The sequence below is a fragment of the Glycine max genome, chromosome 2, assembly GCF_000004515.6.
Source record: "Glycine max cultivar Williams 82 chromosome 2, Glycine_max_v4.0, whole genome shotgun sequence".
Classification (NCBI taxonomy): Eukaryota; Viridiplantae; Streptophyta; class Magnoliopsida; order Fabales; family Fabaceae; genus Glycine; species Glycine max.
In genome coordinates, this window is record NC_016089.4 from 45,850,252 (window position 1) to 45,870,503 (window position 20,252).

General features: G+C 33.3%; 2 protein-coding genes across 2 annotated transcripts; both read right to left on the minus strand.

Moving 5' to 3' along the window:
• Positions 1 to 1,774: 1,774 nt before the first annotated feature.
• On the minus strand, positions 1,775 to 7,048 carry LOC100816407 (uncharacterized). The gene is made up of 2 exons (XM_003519326.5): positions 6,194 to 7,048; positions 1,775 to 2,287 (listed from the first exon to the last, which is right to left on the minus strand). The coding sequence occupies exons 1-2, from the start codon at positions 6,580 to 6,582 to the stop codon at positions 2,053 to 2,055; spliced, it is 624 nt and encodes a 207-aa protein (XP_003519374.1). The 5' UTR covers positions 6,583 to 7,048; the 3' UTR covers positions 1,775 to 2,052.
• A 3,483-nt stretch (positions 7,049 to 10,531) lies between these two features.
• Positions 10,532 to 19,752, minus strand: LOC100817109 (transcription factor MYB25). The gene is made up of 2 exons (XM_006575463.3): positions 19,107 to 19,752; positions 10,532 to 16,552 (listed from the first exon to the last, which is right to left on the minus strand). Exons 1-2 carry the CDS (start codon positions 19,405 to 19,407, stop codon positions 15,654 to 15,656), a joined length of 1,200 nt encoding a protein of 399 aa, XP_006575526.1. The 5' UTR covers positions 19,408 to 19,752; the 3' UTR covers positions 10,532 to 15,653.
• Between the last annotated feature and the right edge of the window lie 500 nt (positions 19,753 to 20,252).

A 20,252-nucleotide genomic window follows, 5' to 3' on the forward strand; every position in this document is an offset into this window, starting at 1 on the left:
GAAAGGTACTGAAATATTAAAATAAGATTCATGTTCTATATGATCAAAAAATTTATAATGATATTTGAAGCACTTGAGAAAATAAAGCATTATATCATGAAATGAGTAGTGATCAAATATTAATGTTACAATCATACAAGACATCATTATATATTGTTATTGGAATAAAATAATTGATTCAGTGGATCGAATATTGTCTTTAAAAAAATCATTGTTAACCCATGCTCCTAAGTTAGTCCTAATTGACATGGGAATAAAATCATTGTACGAATCTTAGAGGATAAAGTCTCGATCAATCTATTTTTACCTTCTTTTCAAGTCTTTATCAATGTTAAACATAATTATAAATGTTCAATTTTTTTTCAGGGTTCATGGACAATTCTTGTCCCTACTATAATCTTAATTGGATTGAGTTTACTTATAAGCGATTTGGTGCATGGTAAGGAAATCGTACTCGGTACTTCTAAGAAAGGACCAAGATTTGAAAATACTACCCTCATTCATTCTCTATTTAAGTTTTTTTTTCCCTTCAAATTATTAATATTTTGCAAAGCTAAAGTCTTATTGCTCTCTCTCTCTTTCTCTCTCTCTCATTATTAATCGATTTCTAGGGTATGGAGGACAAGAGGTTTTTTATTGCACTTTTTTCTCCACAATCTGTTATAGTTTTTAAGTCCTATAAATCATACTTTAATATTTAAATTAAAAATAAATTTTTGACAGTAAAAATTGTCACAAATTAGAATTTAATATTCCTTATTTATAGCCCACTCTAATGACATATAAAGAGAAGGACTAAAAAAGTATTTTATGAATTTGGAGGACTAAAAAAATAAATTTTAATTTTGGGAACTAATTGAAACAAAAAAATCTTATATTTAAGAAAATAACAACATATTTAAACATTTAATAAAAGTAAAATATTGTTGTGTTTGGATTAAAATATACTTATTTAATATCTTATTATTTGTTATATATTATTCTCACAATTATTATATAAGGTTAAAAGCTTATTAATAATTTGAAGAAGAAAAAATCATTGTTAACCAATGCTTTTTTATCACGTTCAATTTTTTTTTATTGTTTTTTAAGCTGTGACAGTAAAAATTATTACAAATTGTGAGTTACATATCTCATGTTTGATTACATTAACGATGTATGCAAAGGACTAAAAAATTAGTTGTGGAATTCTAGGAACTAAAATAAATTGGGAACTAAAAACATATTTAAATAAAATAATTTACTATACAAATCTTTATTTTTAATTTAGTATCAATTTGATCTAACATTAGAGTGGAATGAGATAAAATTAATTTCATTAAAATGTGTATTTTTATTTTAAAAAATAGGAAAACTAATTTTTTGATGATAAAGTAAACGAGCCTTAATCTGTCCTAATGAAAAATTAACTTATGGATCGCTCAAGGTTATCAAGTTACAGTATAAACTTCCTGGGAATGATCTTGTATCCACACATGGAGCAATGGCTCTATTTTTAGTGTTGCGTGTTCTTTATTGCTTGGAGTTAGATAACGAAGAAATTAGACCAGAATTGGAGCAAGCATGAAGGAGAAATAAGTTTTCATACAAAGGACAACAATACAATTTTGAAAGCTAATGATCAGATCAGATCTCATCTTTCTATTAAAAAACTAACACTGTATCTAATGGTTAGAACTAGGTGGTGCACTAATGTACCCAAAATTGTTAGGTGCATTGTAGAAAGTAGAAACGTCCAAGTTTGAGCATCCATTCAAGTACAATTTCTACAAGATGCAGCGAGAATGATATAAAAATTTAATTAAGAAAATAGTGATAAACATCCATGGTGCTATTCTAAGCTGAGCAAAATAAGAACAACCATATAATACAACAAATACAAATACACTGTGAACATCATATCATATGGAAAGAAATACACAGATCCCAACCAACTAACTAAGCAGGCACAGGTATTGAGTTTGATACCTGCGTTAAGAGCCATAGATTGGTCTAATAACCCATTAACCCCCCATCATCTTAACCTGCTTCATCCTCAAGTTACACGGGAATTCAAGAGGGCACATTAAAGTGAAAAAGCCAGGATATGACAAAGGCAAACACCATACAGGCTAGCAGAAAATTCAAAAAACGGTGACCCTGCCAGAAATTTTGAGTTTCTGCAAGTGGTGCCGGTCCAGATGATGGTGCCGTGGAAGCATCATTTGCCTCATTCCACTGTTCTGTCATTTGAATTTCAATAGCTCCGGCTACATTGCGTGCAACTGATCCACAGATTTCACAAGTTCTGTTAATCATACAAATCAAATGATTAGTGCATCACACAAGCCTATAATAGTAAAATATTAGTGCAGCAAATTTCTATAGTTTGAAAACATAAGCAGAAGCAAACCAATTGAATGGATTAATAGAATCTGCATTCAATGCGTGATTTTCCAAAACTTAATAGATGATCAAATTATTGATCTTGAGCCATATTTTAGACAAAAACAAGTTTCTGAAATGCTTTGCACCCTAGTTCACTTTAACCAATCTAAGTTTAGAATACATAATTTCAGAAATAACAGCAAATATTACTGATTTGCCAAACTGCTGTCACTTCTTAATGTTCTCGTGTTTGGGCTGGGAACAGATTACTCAAAGGAAAAAAGGCTAAGGAAAACAGTCAAGATAAAGACACAAAAGAGAGTGCATTCATTAAAAGCTAACAATGAGATTATCCTCAATAAGCTGGGAAATATGGAATAAAAAACTTGGAGTTGTCCAACAATGTTTCATTGTTAAGGATTTCGTTACAGACTTCCTGATGTGATTTCATAACTAGAGAATTTCCAAACTTGAAAGAGAAAGGTAAAGCAGTATAATTGATCTAATACAAATTATATGTCTGATAAGAAAAGATAATCCTGAGCATAATATTCTTAACTAATGATATGATCAAAGTAAACCAAGAAAATCAGCCTAAGGAAAATTGATGCCAGAAAGTATGAAGCTTAATTGTACATTGAAGTCATATAAGTTTCAACCACAATTTAAAAAGAACAAAATAGTGATCAAATGAAAGTAACCAATAGATTTTGATCCCATGAAGACTATCACTCGCCAAGCCACTAAATCCAGCTATTATTTTCATCTTAATATCTTTCTGTAAAATAACTAAAACTCTTCTAAACTTGGTATTTCAGTTCACAATAATAAATATATTACTTAAAAATAAACTAGAGACTGAAGTGCCATAAGCTTCCAATCAAACATTAAATAATTGAACCTGTACTTTCTATCAATTACTAATTATACTCACAATACAATAATCCTTTCAAACTTCAACTTTTTCCCCTTCTATGCTCATAATGAAAATCTCAGAGTAAGAGGTTGTCAAAAAAACTTTTCAAAATTTACATCTTTTTTTCTTTTATATGATTAGTAGTGGCAGGCTCCTGCCTCCGTCTGATCAGTTGATTTAAAGTTAGTGACATTTTTTATGGCTTGGTGTTTTGCTCTCCCACTGCTAAAAGAACTTGTTTCTTTTTTAGAAATAGAACAGTAAAAGGAAGGAAATATCATTCAGAAATATGAGAACAATCTAGATGCAGCAATTTTCATGTTACTTCCTACTGTTTAACCATTAGATTTATGCATTTTTGGCTCTATAGGTTTTCAGAAACCTAATGCAGATATAAAAGAAACCCCTTGCCTTTAAAAGTTGTTAAAGTGAAATTGTACAAAGTAGAAACTCATAGTTCTGCTTTTGCAATCTCAAAGTTAAAAAAAGACATCAAATCTCAAAGTCTGCAATTTTTGTATGAAATTACTTTTTTCAATGGTCAACTCTGTACATGACAGTTGGTCAGCCTAACAAACACAACCAAATACCAATGACCAACTTTAGGCCATGTTTGGATTGAAGTTTGGAAAGTACTTTTGCTAATTTCAATGCACAATAACGAATTTCAATACACCAACTTAAATCCAAACATGCACTTATATATATGAGATATTGGCTTTGCTGTAAGTCTTCCTGAAAATCTGTATGCATTCTGAATGTATGAATGCCTTTAATACATTTGTGTCTTAAGCACATTTAACCCGTTTAAAATTCAAATTCTGCAACTTATTTCTGTTTTAAAAGATTACTATCAAGACAAAAATCAAGTAGAAACCTTATGCATATATGATATGGTCAACTACAAACCTACTAAAAAAAGTAAAGAGTTTATATGAATCAGGATTGAAACAGGTGAGACAAGCATCATTTTTCATTTGAAGGCGAAAAGGGAATCAAGAATAAGAAAATATGAGGTGGCCACCACTACAAGGGAAGAGCTACACATTATGAAACTGTCAAAAAAAAAAAAAACCTACGCATTATGAAAGATCATTGAGGTAAAAAAACTATTGAGAAAACTGTGTCATGATTACCACAAAAGCAGCATTTTGTTCTCAAGTATATTCCCCGAAGCAATTCTGTGCCCTATTTATATGTAGAAAATTCAGAAAGCTAGACTGTGATTTAAAAGTTAGTAACATCTAGGATCCCTAAAATGAAAGATAGGGGGCTTAATTTGCAGGCTTCAGATCTCCACTACAGAGCAAAATGAATAACTAGAAACAGAAAATGGTAAATGAAGAATGAACAAGAACAAAAGATGTCATATAACCAAGTTTCATACTTGCAGCAGTTTAATTTATTTAGTGCTGGCCAGTAGTGAAAGCCAGAACAAATCAGATCTGGAATGAGCATAATTTGACTACATAGTGCAAATTTTCAATATGCAATCCCCATATTCAACCAAGAAACCCATAGAACTATGTATTTAATTTCAGTATCTTTCTCTTGGCACACCCAACACTTGAATATCATTTAGGTGATTTTTTGAATTAGGAAATTACTAGATCCTGTCAACAATAGGTGAAATTATTACTTCATGAAATACAGGTATCACAAATGTCCTACATGAACGAATGAATGATACACCCATTCATGATTTCTTTTAAGGAAAGAAAAAAGAAACTAATGAATAATGATGGCTTGATCAATAAATAAAGGATAATTATACTAACCTCTCTTGAGGTTAACATTAATTGCACTTACAGCTTTCTTGATTAGGAAACTACGCTCACCTCCCTATATTAACTATTTTTACACTTTGACATCCTTCTTTTACAAGAAATTCCTCATAACTCCTAAACTTTTTATTTATGGACCATACATGCAGTCTCATTAAAAATAACAAAGCAAAGAATATAAGTGTAGTTTTTCAAATAATAAAGGTTTCAACAATTCAGTGTAGTCAACACTAACCTCCAGAAAGGTCAGTGTATTTACCCCGTATAAATAAATGATGGATCTTAATGTCAGTTGACTTAGGACATGTTTACTAGTAAGGTTTTCGAGGAAAAGGAAAGGGAGGTGCAAAATTGTCATTTTTTATTCAGAGTTATAAAAAATATTGTTTATTCAAATAAACAAAGGATTAGAATATCATTTTATGTCTTTATTTTAAAAATTACCAAAATTAGAAAATACTTATTAGAAATGAAAATTTTGTTTCCCTTTTCCTCCAAAACCTTACTCCCAAACAAATATTGAGAGGTAGGAAAACAAATCAAACAAATATTGTAATGGCTGATATATATGTCTGGACTGTCAGACCTGAAAATATGATATTTTCAGCTCCCTTCCAACATTTTCCTGAAAGCATTTAATCTTTACCTAAACCATTTTTGGAATAATGTAGCCTAATTTAGCTCGCACAATATCTTTTTGTTTGCAAAAGAAGAATCAGATTCACACTCCACTATTGAGACACTTCATCAAGCATGATCATTTAACCCACATTATTATCCCAAATCCTCTTCTCATCATAAGCATATGCTAAATTGTCAAGGGCAAGTAAGCAGCAAATAGACAAGTCAAACAGCACCAGATTTGGAAAAATAAAATAAAATATAAATATCCAAGCCTCAAATTAAAGCAAGGTCAATATAGTACCCTGGTCATAAGTCATAACTTCACTCCAAAAGAAAAAAAAAAACAAAATTAAAATTGGTGAGTAGTAACTAATAAGAAAGAAGGAATGGAGGCAAAGGTGACAAGTTCCATCCTAACAAGCAAACAGTACTCATCAATCTTACAAATTCACAATACTTTGCCACGAACCAAGCCATTCCAAAGACATGAAAGTGTACTTACTTGTTTCCCTTGATCTTGAACCAAGCCTCGGCACACTGCTTGTGAGCAGCAGCCAAATCATCCTTGCAAGAACATCCCAACTCAATGGGAGTCCCAGATTCATGGTTGGTCATATCCATGCTGAGATGGCAAATCCTACAATCCCTCTCCTCATTGGCCAAATGCACCTTAACCTCAGGAACCAGATCCACCTCCACTGAACACTCTGATCCTCTCTCCTCACACACTCCCACAATCTCAGTGCCAGAAACATGGGAGGACCTCCTTTGCTCCTTATCTGTCCGGTCGCTAGCGTCGGAGCACCCCTCACCGCCGGCAGAGCTCCGGTGACAACAGCCATCATTGTCTATAGCAACAGCAACATGAGACTTGTCCTCAGTAACCAACATTTTGAACACCCAAGTTGAGAATCTTCATGTAATGACTCAGGGAGGCAAAGATCATTAATACCCAGCAAGTTTTAAAGGAGAAAGTTTCAGTCTTTCTGAACCCCGGCACGAGTTGTGTGAATTTTGTGCTAAGTAGTAAGTACTTGATGTTTGTGATCTCTCTCTTCAGAGTCCCTGACACAGGACCTTTGAGAAAGAGAGAGAAAAAAAAATGGATCAACAAAGATGATATAAGAGGAACAGCATTATGATTATGCAGTGATCTGATGGGAGAAAATTAGCAGCAAAAAAAATCCTTATTTTATTTTGTTTGTTTATTTCTATGTAAAAAATGGGTCTCGGAAATCTAACAGTTTCTCCTCAAATAATGAAAAACATAGTTTTTAATATGTCTTATTTTTCTCAATGCCGCTGTCGTTACCATAATAACAAGCAAAAGAAACCTTAAACAGGGGAGAGACTGTTGAACACGGGTCAAGGTGAAGTGACATGGTGTAATGAATTATGAGATAAGTGGGGCCCACGTTTTTTTTTCTTCTTTTTTTTTCTCTTGTCGAGTCTGGCCAGAAAATACGGTGGTTTATTCTACTGTGGGCTGCAAAATGATGAGTGTAACAGAGCAGGGAATGTAAGAAAGAACGAAAAGGGGAATGGAAAATGAAATGAGCATTCAGCATTGTGTTTAAATTTTTTTATTTCAAACCACTAATATTATGATAATTATATTAATGATTTATTATCATTAAATTTTATTTTATATAATTAAATTAAGTGAGTTTGTTAAATAATGAAATAAGATGATATGAAATTCATTTGGTCTATTAAAAAATAATAAAAATCTATTAAGTTAACATAGTATAAAAAGATTATAATCTTTTACAGGAGTTGTAAAAGATTCTATTAAAAAATAAGGAAACTCAAAGAATCATATAATCACTGTGAATTTAAATTTTGATGTGTTTGTTGATTAATTATTATAAATTTAGATATTTTTAAAATTCTTTTTAATAATCTAAGTTATTATGTTGCTGGTGGTTATAAATATTTTTTAATAGTCTCCTAGAATTTTAGATATTAAACATAAAATTGAGGAGTGAGGTTTATGATTGATAGATAGAGGTTACCTAAAAAGCTCTCTGTTGCAGTTGCAGCTGCCAAGAACACTACAGATCAAACTGTCAAAAGCACAAAATTCTTTGTCCTCTTTTGGCATTCACCGCTTTCACTTTTCTCTCTTCTATTTTTTCTTGTCTTTTTATGTATCTTTCACTTTTCTTAATTATCTAAACTTGAATAAAATAAAATATATAAAGTAGTTTGGTGAGGTTAAAATGTGCATGATTGATTTACCATTACAAACAAACCTTCGTAGCAAAAAGATTTTTACATAAATATATATCTACATCTTCTTTTCTTTTACGTTTAATTTTCATTTGACTGTTAAATTTTATCTTAGAATTCATGTAAACAAATTGAGTGTTAAACCAAACATGCTCACATTAGTTGAATGGATGCCAACGAAGATAAGTTAAGTTTTTTGTTTTAATTGAAGGTAAGTTAATCAGATAAGTTTTTTGATGTATGTAATATTTATATATAAAATTGTATATTTTCATTAAATTTGATTATTTATGTTTTATTAAATTTATTAAAACAATATAATACATTATTAAACAATAGTATAAATTATGCTTATAATTTCAATTCAACTTATTTAAACGGTATATTATGTCTGGCACGCGTGTGTATTGTGCACTGCAGATTGTTGGTGCAGTTAACTTCAATGTAATTATAATGTAATAAAAAATGTAAATGAAATATAAAAATAATGAATGTAAAAAATAAAAAATTGTCAACATATGATCCCTAAAAAGAAAAATTTATTACAAGATGATGAAATAGTGAAATTCTTCTAAAGATTTATAACCATTAATTTAAAATATGATTCTTAAAAAGTAAAAACTCACTATAGGTAAATGATATGTGTGTGTAACACGCAAAAGCTATTCATAACTTAATAACGTTCTTCTAAAAAAACCTTAATAATGTTGAAGTACAAAGCTTAAATTTGATTAATTTAAATACTCAAATTTTAATATAAGCTTTAATAAATTTGTTTATCTAAACATACAAGTTTAAATAAACATTTATAAACCAAACTCAAATAGCTCATCTTATTTAAACTCCTAATTTTTACTATTAATTTCAGTTATACTTCATTTACTATCATATCACTTTTTTTATGAACTAATAGTTATTTTCAAAGACAAATATTTTATAAAACACTAAATATAAAAATAGAAGTTATATGAAATACGAGTCTTTTTTTCCTCGTACTGATATGAGTTAATTTTTAATCTACTGTAATATTATGAGACTAACATTCAATTATACAATTCTGTATTAATTTCTTATAAAATTCACTATTAGTTTACATGTTTTTAGTGCCGTATGTTTAAATTGGCATAACCAAATTACATGTGATAATATTCGGTGACAAAGATAATTGCTTTGCCCTGACGAATAAGAAAAAATTTGTAAGTACAGGTTCTTTATATATATGTAATTTATTATAAACTTAATCGTTAATTTTCTGAAATATTAATTCTTCAGTTTATATCTTTCTATGTAATTGTTACACTTAATAATATTATGAATGGAAAAACATATTTAAAAATATTTTTTTCATTAAACGTGAGGATTAGTAATAAATAAAATTAATAAATATTTTTTTAATACTATAATTTTTTTTAATTTTAAAATAAAAAACCCAAGCAAAGTAGCAAACACAGCAGATCTTGATGGGTACATCAACCTTACAGAGTCAGGCACTTTACCACCACCAAATCCCATAAAATGACCAGACACACATTGAGCCATAATATTGCCAAAATGGAGGGACTTTAACATTTTTTTTTTAAGAATAAACATTCAAATTTGTTCTGAAAATTTGACATGCTGACAAGAAAAATGAAAAATTGAAAATTTAAATTGAGTCTTTGAATGTGTATAGAGCACAACAAAATAATTTAATGATAAATTAAATTTTAAATTTTACAATTTAATATTAAATTATTTCTTAAAAAATATAATTTATTGTTAATTTGATTTTTGAACATTATAACTTAATGATAAAATGATCTCACAAATTTATCATTAGTTTTAAGAATTAAATTTATAATTTTTATTTTTCAAGGATCAATTTATCATCTTATTAGATGAATTTTAGTATTTTTTTTAACGTATTCTTTTCAATATTAGTTTACTCCTCTTTTTAGAGAAGTTCAGCCACGTAAAATTGCATAGCATTTTAAAGGTGTTAAAAATTGAGTTCTAAATTAATTATAAAAATGCCCTTTAAAAAAAACTAATTATAAAAATGCCCTTTAAATTTTCGCAAATTGAGGTGAACTATCCTAAATTAAGCCGAACCAACCCATGCCAACCCTTTTTTTTTTTTAAGATTAAACTAATATTTGTATTTTTCTTTCTTTTTTGTTATAAATGCTAGTTTGATACTTTTATTTTATTTATTTGTTCTTTGAATTTATTAAGAATTAATATGTTGCTGAATTTTTTGTATTTATAGTTTTTTTTTTGTATTCTTTGTTATTACAAGTCACCATGTAAAACTCGTCAATATATACTAAATACACATCACTCATGATAAAATAAGTCATCTCTATTCACCAAAAAAAATAAAATCATCTCGTTACCTAATCGACCTAGATTGATTTTTTTTTTCAGTGAAGGGTCAAGTTAACTTACTTTTCTGAGAGGTTCATGATGAGAGCCGACGCAGCTTTTGAGTTTTGACACCTCTATTATGAATGTTAGGAACAATATGTTATTCGTGTTATAAGTGAATCACGTTGCTGATGATATCATGTATATAAATAAATCGACAGGATAAAATGTCAAGAAAATAATAACTGAAATATTCCTGTACTAAATCAAATTGGTAATTTGGTATACATATTTTCAGATTATAGTTACCAAGATGTAATTCAAGAACTCTGCAAGTCAATGAAAGCCAAAAATAGCTACTCGTTCTACACGGTGCCTTGACTGTAGTGAAACAAACTTCTACCATCTATGATCTATCTATCCACCCACCACAAAATGCCACAAAGTAAGATTGAAATCCACTTGCACATCAAAATAAAAAATAAAAAATCCAATTGAGGAATTTTAAGTTAGAGTCAGACTTCCGCAGGCACTGCATAATGTTGCCTAGCCATCTTTGTTGACAACACTTCTTGGATCGCACCCAAAAACATGCCATGTCCCTCCTCAAATTGCCCATAGCCATTCTTTAGATCTTCTCGTAAGAAGTTTGCTTGCGAAGCAGTGGCAACTCCTTGAGATGCTGTCAAGTTTGCAGTATTCGCAGTTACTCCAGTACTACAATTCTCAAGGCCACTCTTGATCCAAGCTATATTGTTCATGTTGATAAATTGGTCCACATAACTAACAAATTTAAGCTGGTAGTTAAAACAGTTATAACAAACGTGACTGGTAGTTAAAACAATTGTAACAAAGTATTAAAATTAGTGAGCTGCCCATTTGTAAAAACCAGTATAAGTAGCTCAACTACTGTTTAGAGTAATTCTTTTTTCAATTCTCTCTAAAAAAACTCTTTAATCTGAAACTCATCCTTAGAAAGAAATTATGATTTTTGTGTGTTTTCTGTGATACTTTGCACAACAAACTGGTGCGGTGAGTGTGGAACGATCAGTCATGACATCTGCAAAGTACAAGGTTGAAAAATTCACAGGCCAAAATGATTTTGGCTTATGGCGATTGAAGATGAGAGCATTGCTTGTTCATCAGGGTCTAAAGAAGCTTTGCAAGGTGAAACCGCTCTGATGTAAAGCTGGAGGAAAGAGATAAGAAGATCTTGATGGATAAGGCTCACAATGCAATCATCTTGAGTCTTTGAGACAAGGTACTAAGACATGTCTCGAAGGAGAAGACAACAGTTGGAATTTGGTCGAAACTATAAGGTTTGTATATGACTAAATCTCTAGTAAATCATCTTTATCTTAAACAAGCCTTATATTCAAGATGCAAGAAGGTAGAACTGTGGAATCTCAATTGAATGTCTTCAATAAACTGATTCTTGATCTAGAAAATATAGATGTGACTATTGATGACGAAGATCAGGCCCTGTTACTATTGTGTGATTTACCAAAGTCTTTCTCTCATTTTAAAGAAACCCTCTTGTATGGGAGAGAATCTTTGTCCCTGTTAGATGTTCAATCAGCCCTGAACTCAAAGGAATTGAATGAAAGAAATGAGCAAAAGGCTTCTATGAGTGGTGAAGGTTTAATAGTCCAAGGGAAATGAACCAAGAAAGACAACCATCTTGAGAAGAAGAAATCAAAGTCGCAGTCTGAAAATAGTGGAAATGTGCCTAATATAAGATGTTACCACTGCAAAAAGGAAGGTCACACTTGAAGATTCTGACGTAGAATGGTTACAATTCTCATAAATCAAAGGAAGGAGGAAATGCAACGATAGTCCAAGATGGTTATGAATCTGTAGAAGCTTTAATGGTAGGCTCTAGGAAATCTGATGGAGAATGGATTATGGATTCTGGGTGTTCGTTCCATATGACACCAAATAAGCCCTGGTTTGAGAAGTTCATTGAGCTACAGGTAGGGTTAGTGTTACTTGGAAACAATAAGCCATGTAAAATTCAAGGTATTGGATCAATCAGATTAAAATTGCATGATGGGATTGAAAAGATTATCAAAGATGTAAGATTTGTTCCTAATCATAAGAGAAATCTAATTTTACTTGGCGAATTAGACAAAAAAGGTTATTTGTTCAGAGGTGAAAATGACATATTGGAGGTTATGAAGGACTCAAGAATTATCACGAGGGGTGTGAGGAAGCATGACTTGTACTCATTGGAAGGAAAGGTAGTAGCTGGGTTAATAGCTTCAGGTTTTGTAAGAGACATGTCAAGAATTGAGTTGTGGCATAGAAGGTTGGGGCATGTGAGTGAAAGGGGTTTGGTGGAGCTCTCTAAACAAGGTATGCTATGTGGTGACAAAGTGGAGAAACTGAATTTCTGTGAACATTGTGTTTATGGTAAGACCTGTAAAGCAAAGTTTGGAGTTGGTCAACAAAGAACTAAAGGCATCTTGAATTTGATACATGCTGATCTATGGGGACCCTCTAGAACTCTATCTCATTCTCAAAACTAAGGATGAGGTTTATGAGACTTTCAAGAATTGGAAAACAATGATTAAGAATCAAACTGAAAGGAAAATCAAGAGGTTTTGTGCAGATAATGGTCTTGAATTCTGTTTTGATTTTTCCAGTGATTATTGCAGGAAGATAGGAATTGCTAGGCATAAATCAGTTGCTAGAACACCCCAGCAAAATGGCCTAGCAGAAAGGTTCAATAGAACCATACTTGAGAGGGTTAGATGCATGCTTTCAAGTGCAGTTGTCAAGACTTTTTGGGCATAAGTTGTGCCAACAGCTTGTTTCTTGATAAACAGATGTCCATTTATGGCCTTGAACATGAAAACACCAGAAGAAGTCTAGTCTAGTCATCCTCCAACCTATGACAGACTTAAAGTGTTTGGTTGTGTTGCCTATGCGCACATAAGGCAAGACAAGTTGGAACCCAGGGCCTTGAAGTGCATGTTTATAGGGTATGTAAAAGGTGTCAAAGGCTATAAGTTGTGGTGTGATGGACATAAGAAATGCATTATAAGTAGAGATGTGGTGTTCAATGAGTCTGAAATGGCCTATAAAACAGCATCAAATACTAACAAGGGACAATTGGATCCAGCTTCAGAAAAAACAATGTTTGAGGTGGAGCCTATTGATACAGCTCAGAGTAAACAAGATGACAACATACCACCTGAGGAAGAGTGTCTAGAAGGAACTCAACCTGATGTTGAAGATGAGACAAATGATTACTTGCTGGCTCGAGATAGGACCAGGAGACAGATCAAACCACCAAAAAAATTTGGTTATGCTGATCTGATGGTTTTCTCCCTTGTAGATACTAGTGAAGTTTGGGATGATGAGCCAAAAAGCTACAAGGCTGCAATGGCGAGTAAGGAAAAATTGAAATGGGGAAAAACTATGGATGAGGAAATGAAATCACTCCATGACAACCACACATGGGAGTTAGTGAAGAAACCAGCTGGTGCCAAGTTAGTAAGTCGTAAATGGGTCTACAAGATGAAAGAGGGGATTTCGGGAGTTGAACAAGGAAGATTTAAGGCAAGGCTAGTTGCTAGAGACTTCAAACAGAGAGAAGACATTGATTACAATGATGTTTTCCCGCCAGTTGTAAAGCACATGTCTATAAGGATACTCTTAGCTATGGTTGCAAAGTTTGATTTGGAGCTAGAACAAAAGGATGTGAAGACAACTTTTTTTTATGGAGAGCTGGAAGAGGTTATCTACATGAGACAACCTGAAGGATATGAAGCAAAAGGCAAGAAAGATCATGCCTGTAAGTTGAACAAATCCTTCTTTAAGGATACTCTTAGCTATGGTTGCAAAGTTTGATTTGGAGCTAGAACAAATGGATGTGAAGATAGCTTTTTTTATGGAGAGCTGGAAGAGGTTATCTACATGTGACAACCTGAAGGATATGAAGCAAAAGGCAAGAAAGATCATGCCTGTAAGTTGAACAAATCCTTGTATGGTCTGAAACAATCTCCCAGACAATGGAATAAGAGATTTGATGATTTCATGTCAAGAATTAAGTTCAACAGAAGTAAGTATGATAGCTGTGTTTACTTCAAATTCATCACACCTAATACCTTTGTTTTCTTACTGTATTGATGATATCTTGCTAACAAGCAATGATAAGAGTGAGTTAACAAAGGTAAAGGATGAACTTAAAAGGGAGTTTGAAATGAAAGATTTAGGTGCTGCCAATAAGATTTTGGGAATTGAGATCAAAAGGGACAGAAACAAGAAGTATTTGTTCCTATCTCAAGAGTCATACTCAAAGAAAGTGTTGACAAGTTTGGAATGTCTCGAGCTAAGCCAGTAACCTTATCTATATCCCAACAGTTCAAACTGAGCAATGATAAAGCACCTAGTTTAGGAGACAAGCAATTTATGGCTAAAATTCCTTATGCAAATGCAATAGGCCCTTTGATGTATGCCATGGTGTAAACTCGACCTGATATAGCATACTCAGTGAGTTTGGTGAGTAGGTTCATGTATCCAGGGAAGGTGCATTGGCAAGCCTTGAAGTAGATTCTGAGATACATCAAAGATTCACTTGGGAAGGGTCTGGTTTATGGTGGAGCTGATAAGACCATTTACAGTTCAGCTGCCATAGAAGGGTTTGTGGACTCCGATTATGTTGGCTGCCTTGGCACCAGGAAATCAATCATAGGATATATCTTTACTGCATTTGGAACTGCAATTAGCTAGAAAGCTAGTCTTCAGAAGGTGGTTGCATTGTCCAGTACTGAAACAAAGTATATTGCTTTGACAGAAGCTGTAAAAGAAGCACTGTGGTTAAGGGGAATTGGTCGAGAGCTGAAGCTGCAAGATCATGCTATCAATATCAATTGTGATAACCAAAGTGCTATTCACCTTTCAAAGAACCAGGTTTATCACGAAAGGACAAAGCATGTAGATGTGAAGTTACACTTTGTGTGAGAGACTATTGCTGAGGAGCTGTGTTGGTGAAGAAAGTCTCCACTTAGCATAATCCCTCTGATATGATCACTAAAGTTCTACCAAGCAGCAAGTTTTTCTACTGCCTGGACCTTATAAATTTGAAGAACGTTAGCTAGTCTGATGTCAAAAAGGGAGCAGCCACTTTGATCCTTGTCTAGTTATGTAACCAAGGTAGAGATTTGTTGATAAGTTGGTCCACATAACTAACAAATTTAAGCTGGTAGGTAAAACAGTTGTAACAAACTACTAAAATTAGTGAGCTGTCCATTTGTAAAAACCAGTATAATTAGCTCAACTAATGTTTAGATTGAGAGTGATTCTTTTTCAACTCTCTCTAGAAAACTCTTTGTAATCCGAAACTCATCCTTAGAAAGAAATTCAGATTTTTCTGTGTATCATTTTCTGTGATACTTTGGACAACAGTTCAAGTCCGTAGCTATAGAAAGAAATGCATGACTAGAGAAAGGTGACTCCAAATAGTCAACAAACTCGGGACCTAGAAGTGAACCATGCAAATGGCTTTCCCTCGAGTCTCCTGAACAGCAGCCATGACCACATTGTGATGGAACCATGGGCTCACAATCAATATTATCAAATAACTTGCAGGATCCTACGTCTGGTTTGGGGGATTGGATCAAAGGGCTCTGCCTTGGGAACATCTTTGAACATGATCCCATTGTTGGCCTGCCTGGAGAGTTATAAAAACTAAATGCACTAACACGTGCTACTGGTCGATGAAGAGTAGCATGTTCCTCCACTTTAGCATCATCTTTTGATGAAACCATGGGCTCACAATCAATATTATCAAATAACTTGCAGGGTCCTACGTCTGGTTTGGGGGATTGGATCAAAGGGCTCTGCCTTGGGAACATCTTTGAACATGACCCCATTGTTGGCCTGCCTGGAGAGTTATAAAAACTAAATGCACTAACACGTGCTACTGGTCGATGAAGAGTAGCATGTTCCTCCACTTTAGCATCATCTTTTGTTGGAGGTTTAGTTTCATCATTCATCATGACATTTCTGACTTCTGCAGGATTCAATGAATTGATATCCCCAATTGACATGGTTTCTTCAGAGGATGCTTTTGTTTTTTCAAAGTTACCAGTACCATCTTCGATCACATCAGCATGTGCTGGGACATATCTTCCCATTTCCATACGCTTGCGCGTCAGTGTAGAATTCCAGTGATTCTTGATTGCATTATCTGTTCTACCTGGAAGAAGCTTAGCAATTATTGCCCATTTGTTTCCATGGATTGCATGGGCTGAAACTATGATGTTATCCTCTTCCTCTGCAGAAATTGAATTCTCATTACTGTTAGATATTGATAATTGACAGTCAAGATATTTGTAATGACCGGCTAATCTGTCAATTAAATGACAACAAGTTTAGTTCAATAGAATATATAGCATACAATAGGAAAATTCACTGGTGGAAAGGAAAATACAAGTGTTACACAAGGTCTGATATGAACTTTCCAGAGTATGCAGCAGCAACTTTCAAGATTTTCTTTCATTAAATTCAAGTTTGTCACACACTCGCACATCAACACAACAACATGGATGCCTGCAAGCTTAAGCATAAATAATACAATTTCTTTTTCTTTTTCTTTAAAAAAGTTTCACGGGTATTCTAAACCAAGCATTAATTTTCAGAGACCACAAAATATCGTTTCATCGTGTATTCATGTTCCTGATTTCCATATTAATATGTTAGTTGATTTTTATTCCCGACCTAGTGCATGGCATGTGGATCTTTGGTTCACTTCCTCCTCCCTATTTATTGCCAAGACCACAAGGTGTCACTGATAAGTGATAACTCTTGAGCATTTCTTTTAATTTTATTTTATTATTCATCTCTATAATTAGTAGTTCTCAGGTAGGAAATTAGGAGTATATGACAAAAATGTTACTAATGTTATCCTTTTCAGAAATAAATGGCAAACTCTAAGAACAGCAAAGAAAAGAGGAAGGTCCATTGAGTTCTTTGACAATGGATCTTACTAAGAAGTGTTACCAGACATAAACTTCAAGAAGTTAGGAGTCTAGAGTTCATTGGTGTTCTGACCGCAAGTGACAGAATTGTAAACTTTGGATGGAAAAGTATGGATTTAATTTACAATCGTTGATTGGAAAATCAACATTTGATATTATGAAAAAATACATGCATTTTGTATAATAAACTACAAGGTTATTAAAATCTTCTCCCTTGATTTTCTGATCAGTGGTTATAACTTACAACCCTGCACTTTCCCCACTCCGTCAGTTTATAGTAGTTGAATATTCAATATAATATCAGTGGTTAAAATAGATAATATAATTTATAGCCTAATAACCACAATAACAAGTTACATAAGCAGTATAACACTCAACTGCGTGCTGGAGAACATTTATCTTATGATTCTATTCGTGACCAAAATCAAGTAAATATAAAGATGGCAAGAGTCACATTAAATGAATATTTAACAAGTAAAATGAACTAAATAACAACATTCAACTTCAACAATCCTTTAGAAAACTATCAGCCTTACCAAATAAAAAATGCTAAATAAAAAAAAATCCAACATGATAAACTGTAGCTACTAACCATAGTTTACCCAAAAATATAGCCAACATCTAGCAATTTGCAAGCTAGCTCAAGGCAAAAGGCACGGTCATTATATAGATAAACTGTGTCCACTGACCAAACTACCATAGTTTACCAACATGTATGTAAAGGTAAGACATAATGTACTAAGAAGCGTGGCTATCAGAAATAGTAACTAAAATGGTCACTATACAGGTTAAGGAGATAGTATGGAGCTGGAAAAGGTCTCACATCATGAGATGATAATATACATACAAAGTGGTTAAAGAAATACCAATAGGTATCAAAGTAGTGATGAAGCTAAAACTGATATGACACTGACACCACTCTGCCAGTTTCTGGAACTATTTTAATTTCTTCTTATTGCATAAGCTGGTTGAAATATAGTTGCAAACAATGAACATGCCCGAACAACAAGGAGAAAAACAGAAGATCAACCTCAACACCAGGAATAACATACAGCATTTTCAGCTGCCACTATCAATTTCTCTTCTGACTTCTCAGCACTTTTGAAACTATCATAAATCAAACATTAAATGAAAAATATATGACAAACAGACATTGGCTCCGAGATTATATCATACTTAATAGTTGCACTAATATACATAAAATTCTCAATTGTAAATAGGACAACTTTAAAGAGACAAAAATGCATTAGATATCTCCTTTCCACAAACACATTCTGTTACTATATTTAAAACATATCATGGTATTTTAGCATACAATGCAAATGATATATTAGTATATTGCTACCAGTTTATTCTATTTGTCAATCCCCTTAAAAGTCATTCTATGATCCATAACGTCTCTCCTCTACAACTTGTGTGGATAATAGCATTTTTTTCAATCAAACTTACCACATTGACTCAAATAAAGATAGTGAGACTGAGAGCGAGACTTCACTGTTTTGATCAAATGATTATACTAAACAGAACAATAGTTATTTGACACCCTCCCCCCCCTCAATTTTCCTTGAATATCTCTTGATAAACGGATATAAACATATCATCCCCAACTCCAAATGGAAATAAACAAAAAGACTGCAAAAGCACAAGCTACTAGAATCATTCAATCCAAAATAAACAAACAAATAACTAAAACCAAAAGCTATACAAATAAAGAGCACCATATCTATTATCTTATATATCTTTAAATTAAAAACACACACACTCATACATTTCTAACCTTATAACCTAATTCTAGAACAATTGACTTAAAATCAGTGTTATCAGTGTGAAACACGGAGATTAATTAATTACCAGTGAAGGGCTTGCGTTTCAAGCAAGGGTCAAGCTGATTACACCACCGGAGCCGGCACGACTTGCTGGAGCGTCCTGGCACTCCCCGCGCGATCATGCCCCAGTTCCTTGCCCCGAACTGCGCCACCAATCGGCTCAACAGCGCGTCCTCCTCCGGTGACCAAGGTCCCTTCACGCTTCCGGCAACCAAACCTTCAGCGGCCGAAGTCACTTCCGCGATGTCCTTCTCCTTGCCGCCGAGATCCTTCGCGGCGACGCCATTGCGGACGTTTTCTTCGGCGGAGCGGTCTTCTGCGGTCATGGCGGTTGTTGGTTTGGTTGTTTCGCTATCTGTTACTGACAGTTTATTTTCTTTTCTTTTTCTTTTTTCCGTTTTTTCTAACTAACTGCGATTTCGATTGGACCACACGCATAATATATCCGAAAATGACTTTTTTGTCCCCACGCTGTCAACGAAACGACGCAGTTTGAAAGAATGTGAAGATATGTTTGTGCGTGATGCGTCTGGGCAGTTTCGGAAACGCCTATTCCTTTGGTTGACTAAGAGTATTGTTTGTTGACTTCTGACACGTCAGATTGCGGGTTTTCGAAATGATGGTTAGTTGATCGTTATTTACCCTATTGCCATCCTGAACAACGGCCTTGGGAATTTGAATTTCGAATTTAATGGTATTTTCTAGATTACGAGTTTGCCCTTACAAATACGGACTTGGGCTTGACTTCCTAATTTGAATCCTACACCTTCCAAAAATGAGTTTGTTACGCTAGAATGTGGGTGCGGAGATATATGTAATGAATTTGTCGAGAAGAAAGGATATGAAAAATAATATTATGAGATCTGAATCCTCTCTTAAACCCCTGGAATTACTCCAACTCTGTCCTACATCGTTTCAGCCCAATCCAAACCTCAAACAGCTTTAGAACCTCTGCTTTTGTTGAGTTCGTCATCGCATTAAAAGCTCCAGCTATCAAACATGCTTTACAGGTAAAAGCACTAGCCAGATATGCTTCTCCAGTGTCATCATTTGGTTTATGTGACCGGACTCAAGACTTTGTATTTGGGAGGTACAGGATGCAAAATGGGAGGTGCAAATAAAATATCCTACTAATGGACCCTCTTATGAGCCCATTTAGAATGGTAGCTAA

Excerpts from the sequence above, each read along its gene's own strand:
- LOC100816407 (XM_003519326.5), bottom strand. The coding sequence starts at position 6,582 with ATGTTGGTTACTGAGGACAAGTCTCATGTTGCTGTTGCTATAGACAAT. Across the intron at positions 2,288-6,193 it reads TTCAAGATCAAGGGAAACAA|AACTTGTGAAATCTGTGGAT; the intron begins GTAAGTACACTT and ends TATGATTAACAG.
- LOC100817109 (XM_006575463.3), bottom strand. The coding sequence starts at position 19,407 with ATGACCGCAGAAGACCGCTCCGCCGAAGAAAACGTCCGCAATGGCGTC. Across the intron at positions 16,553-19,106 it reads GAAACGCAAGCCCTTCACTG|AGGAAGAGGATAACATCATA; the intron begins GTAATTAATTAA and ends CAATTTCTGCAG.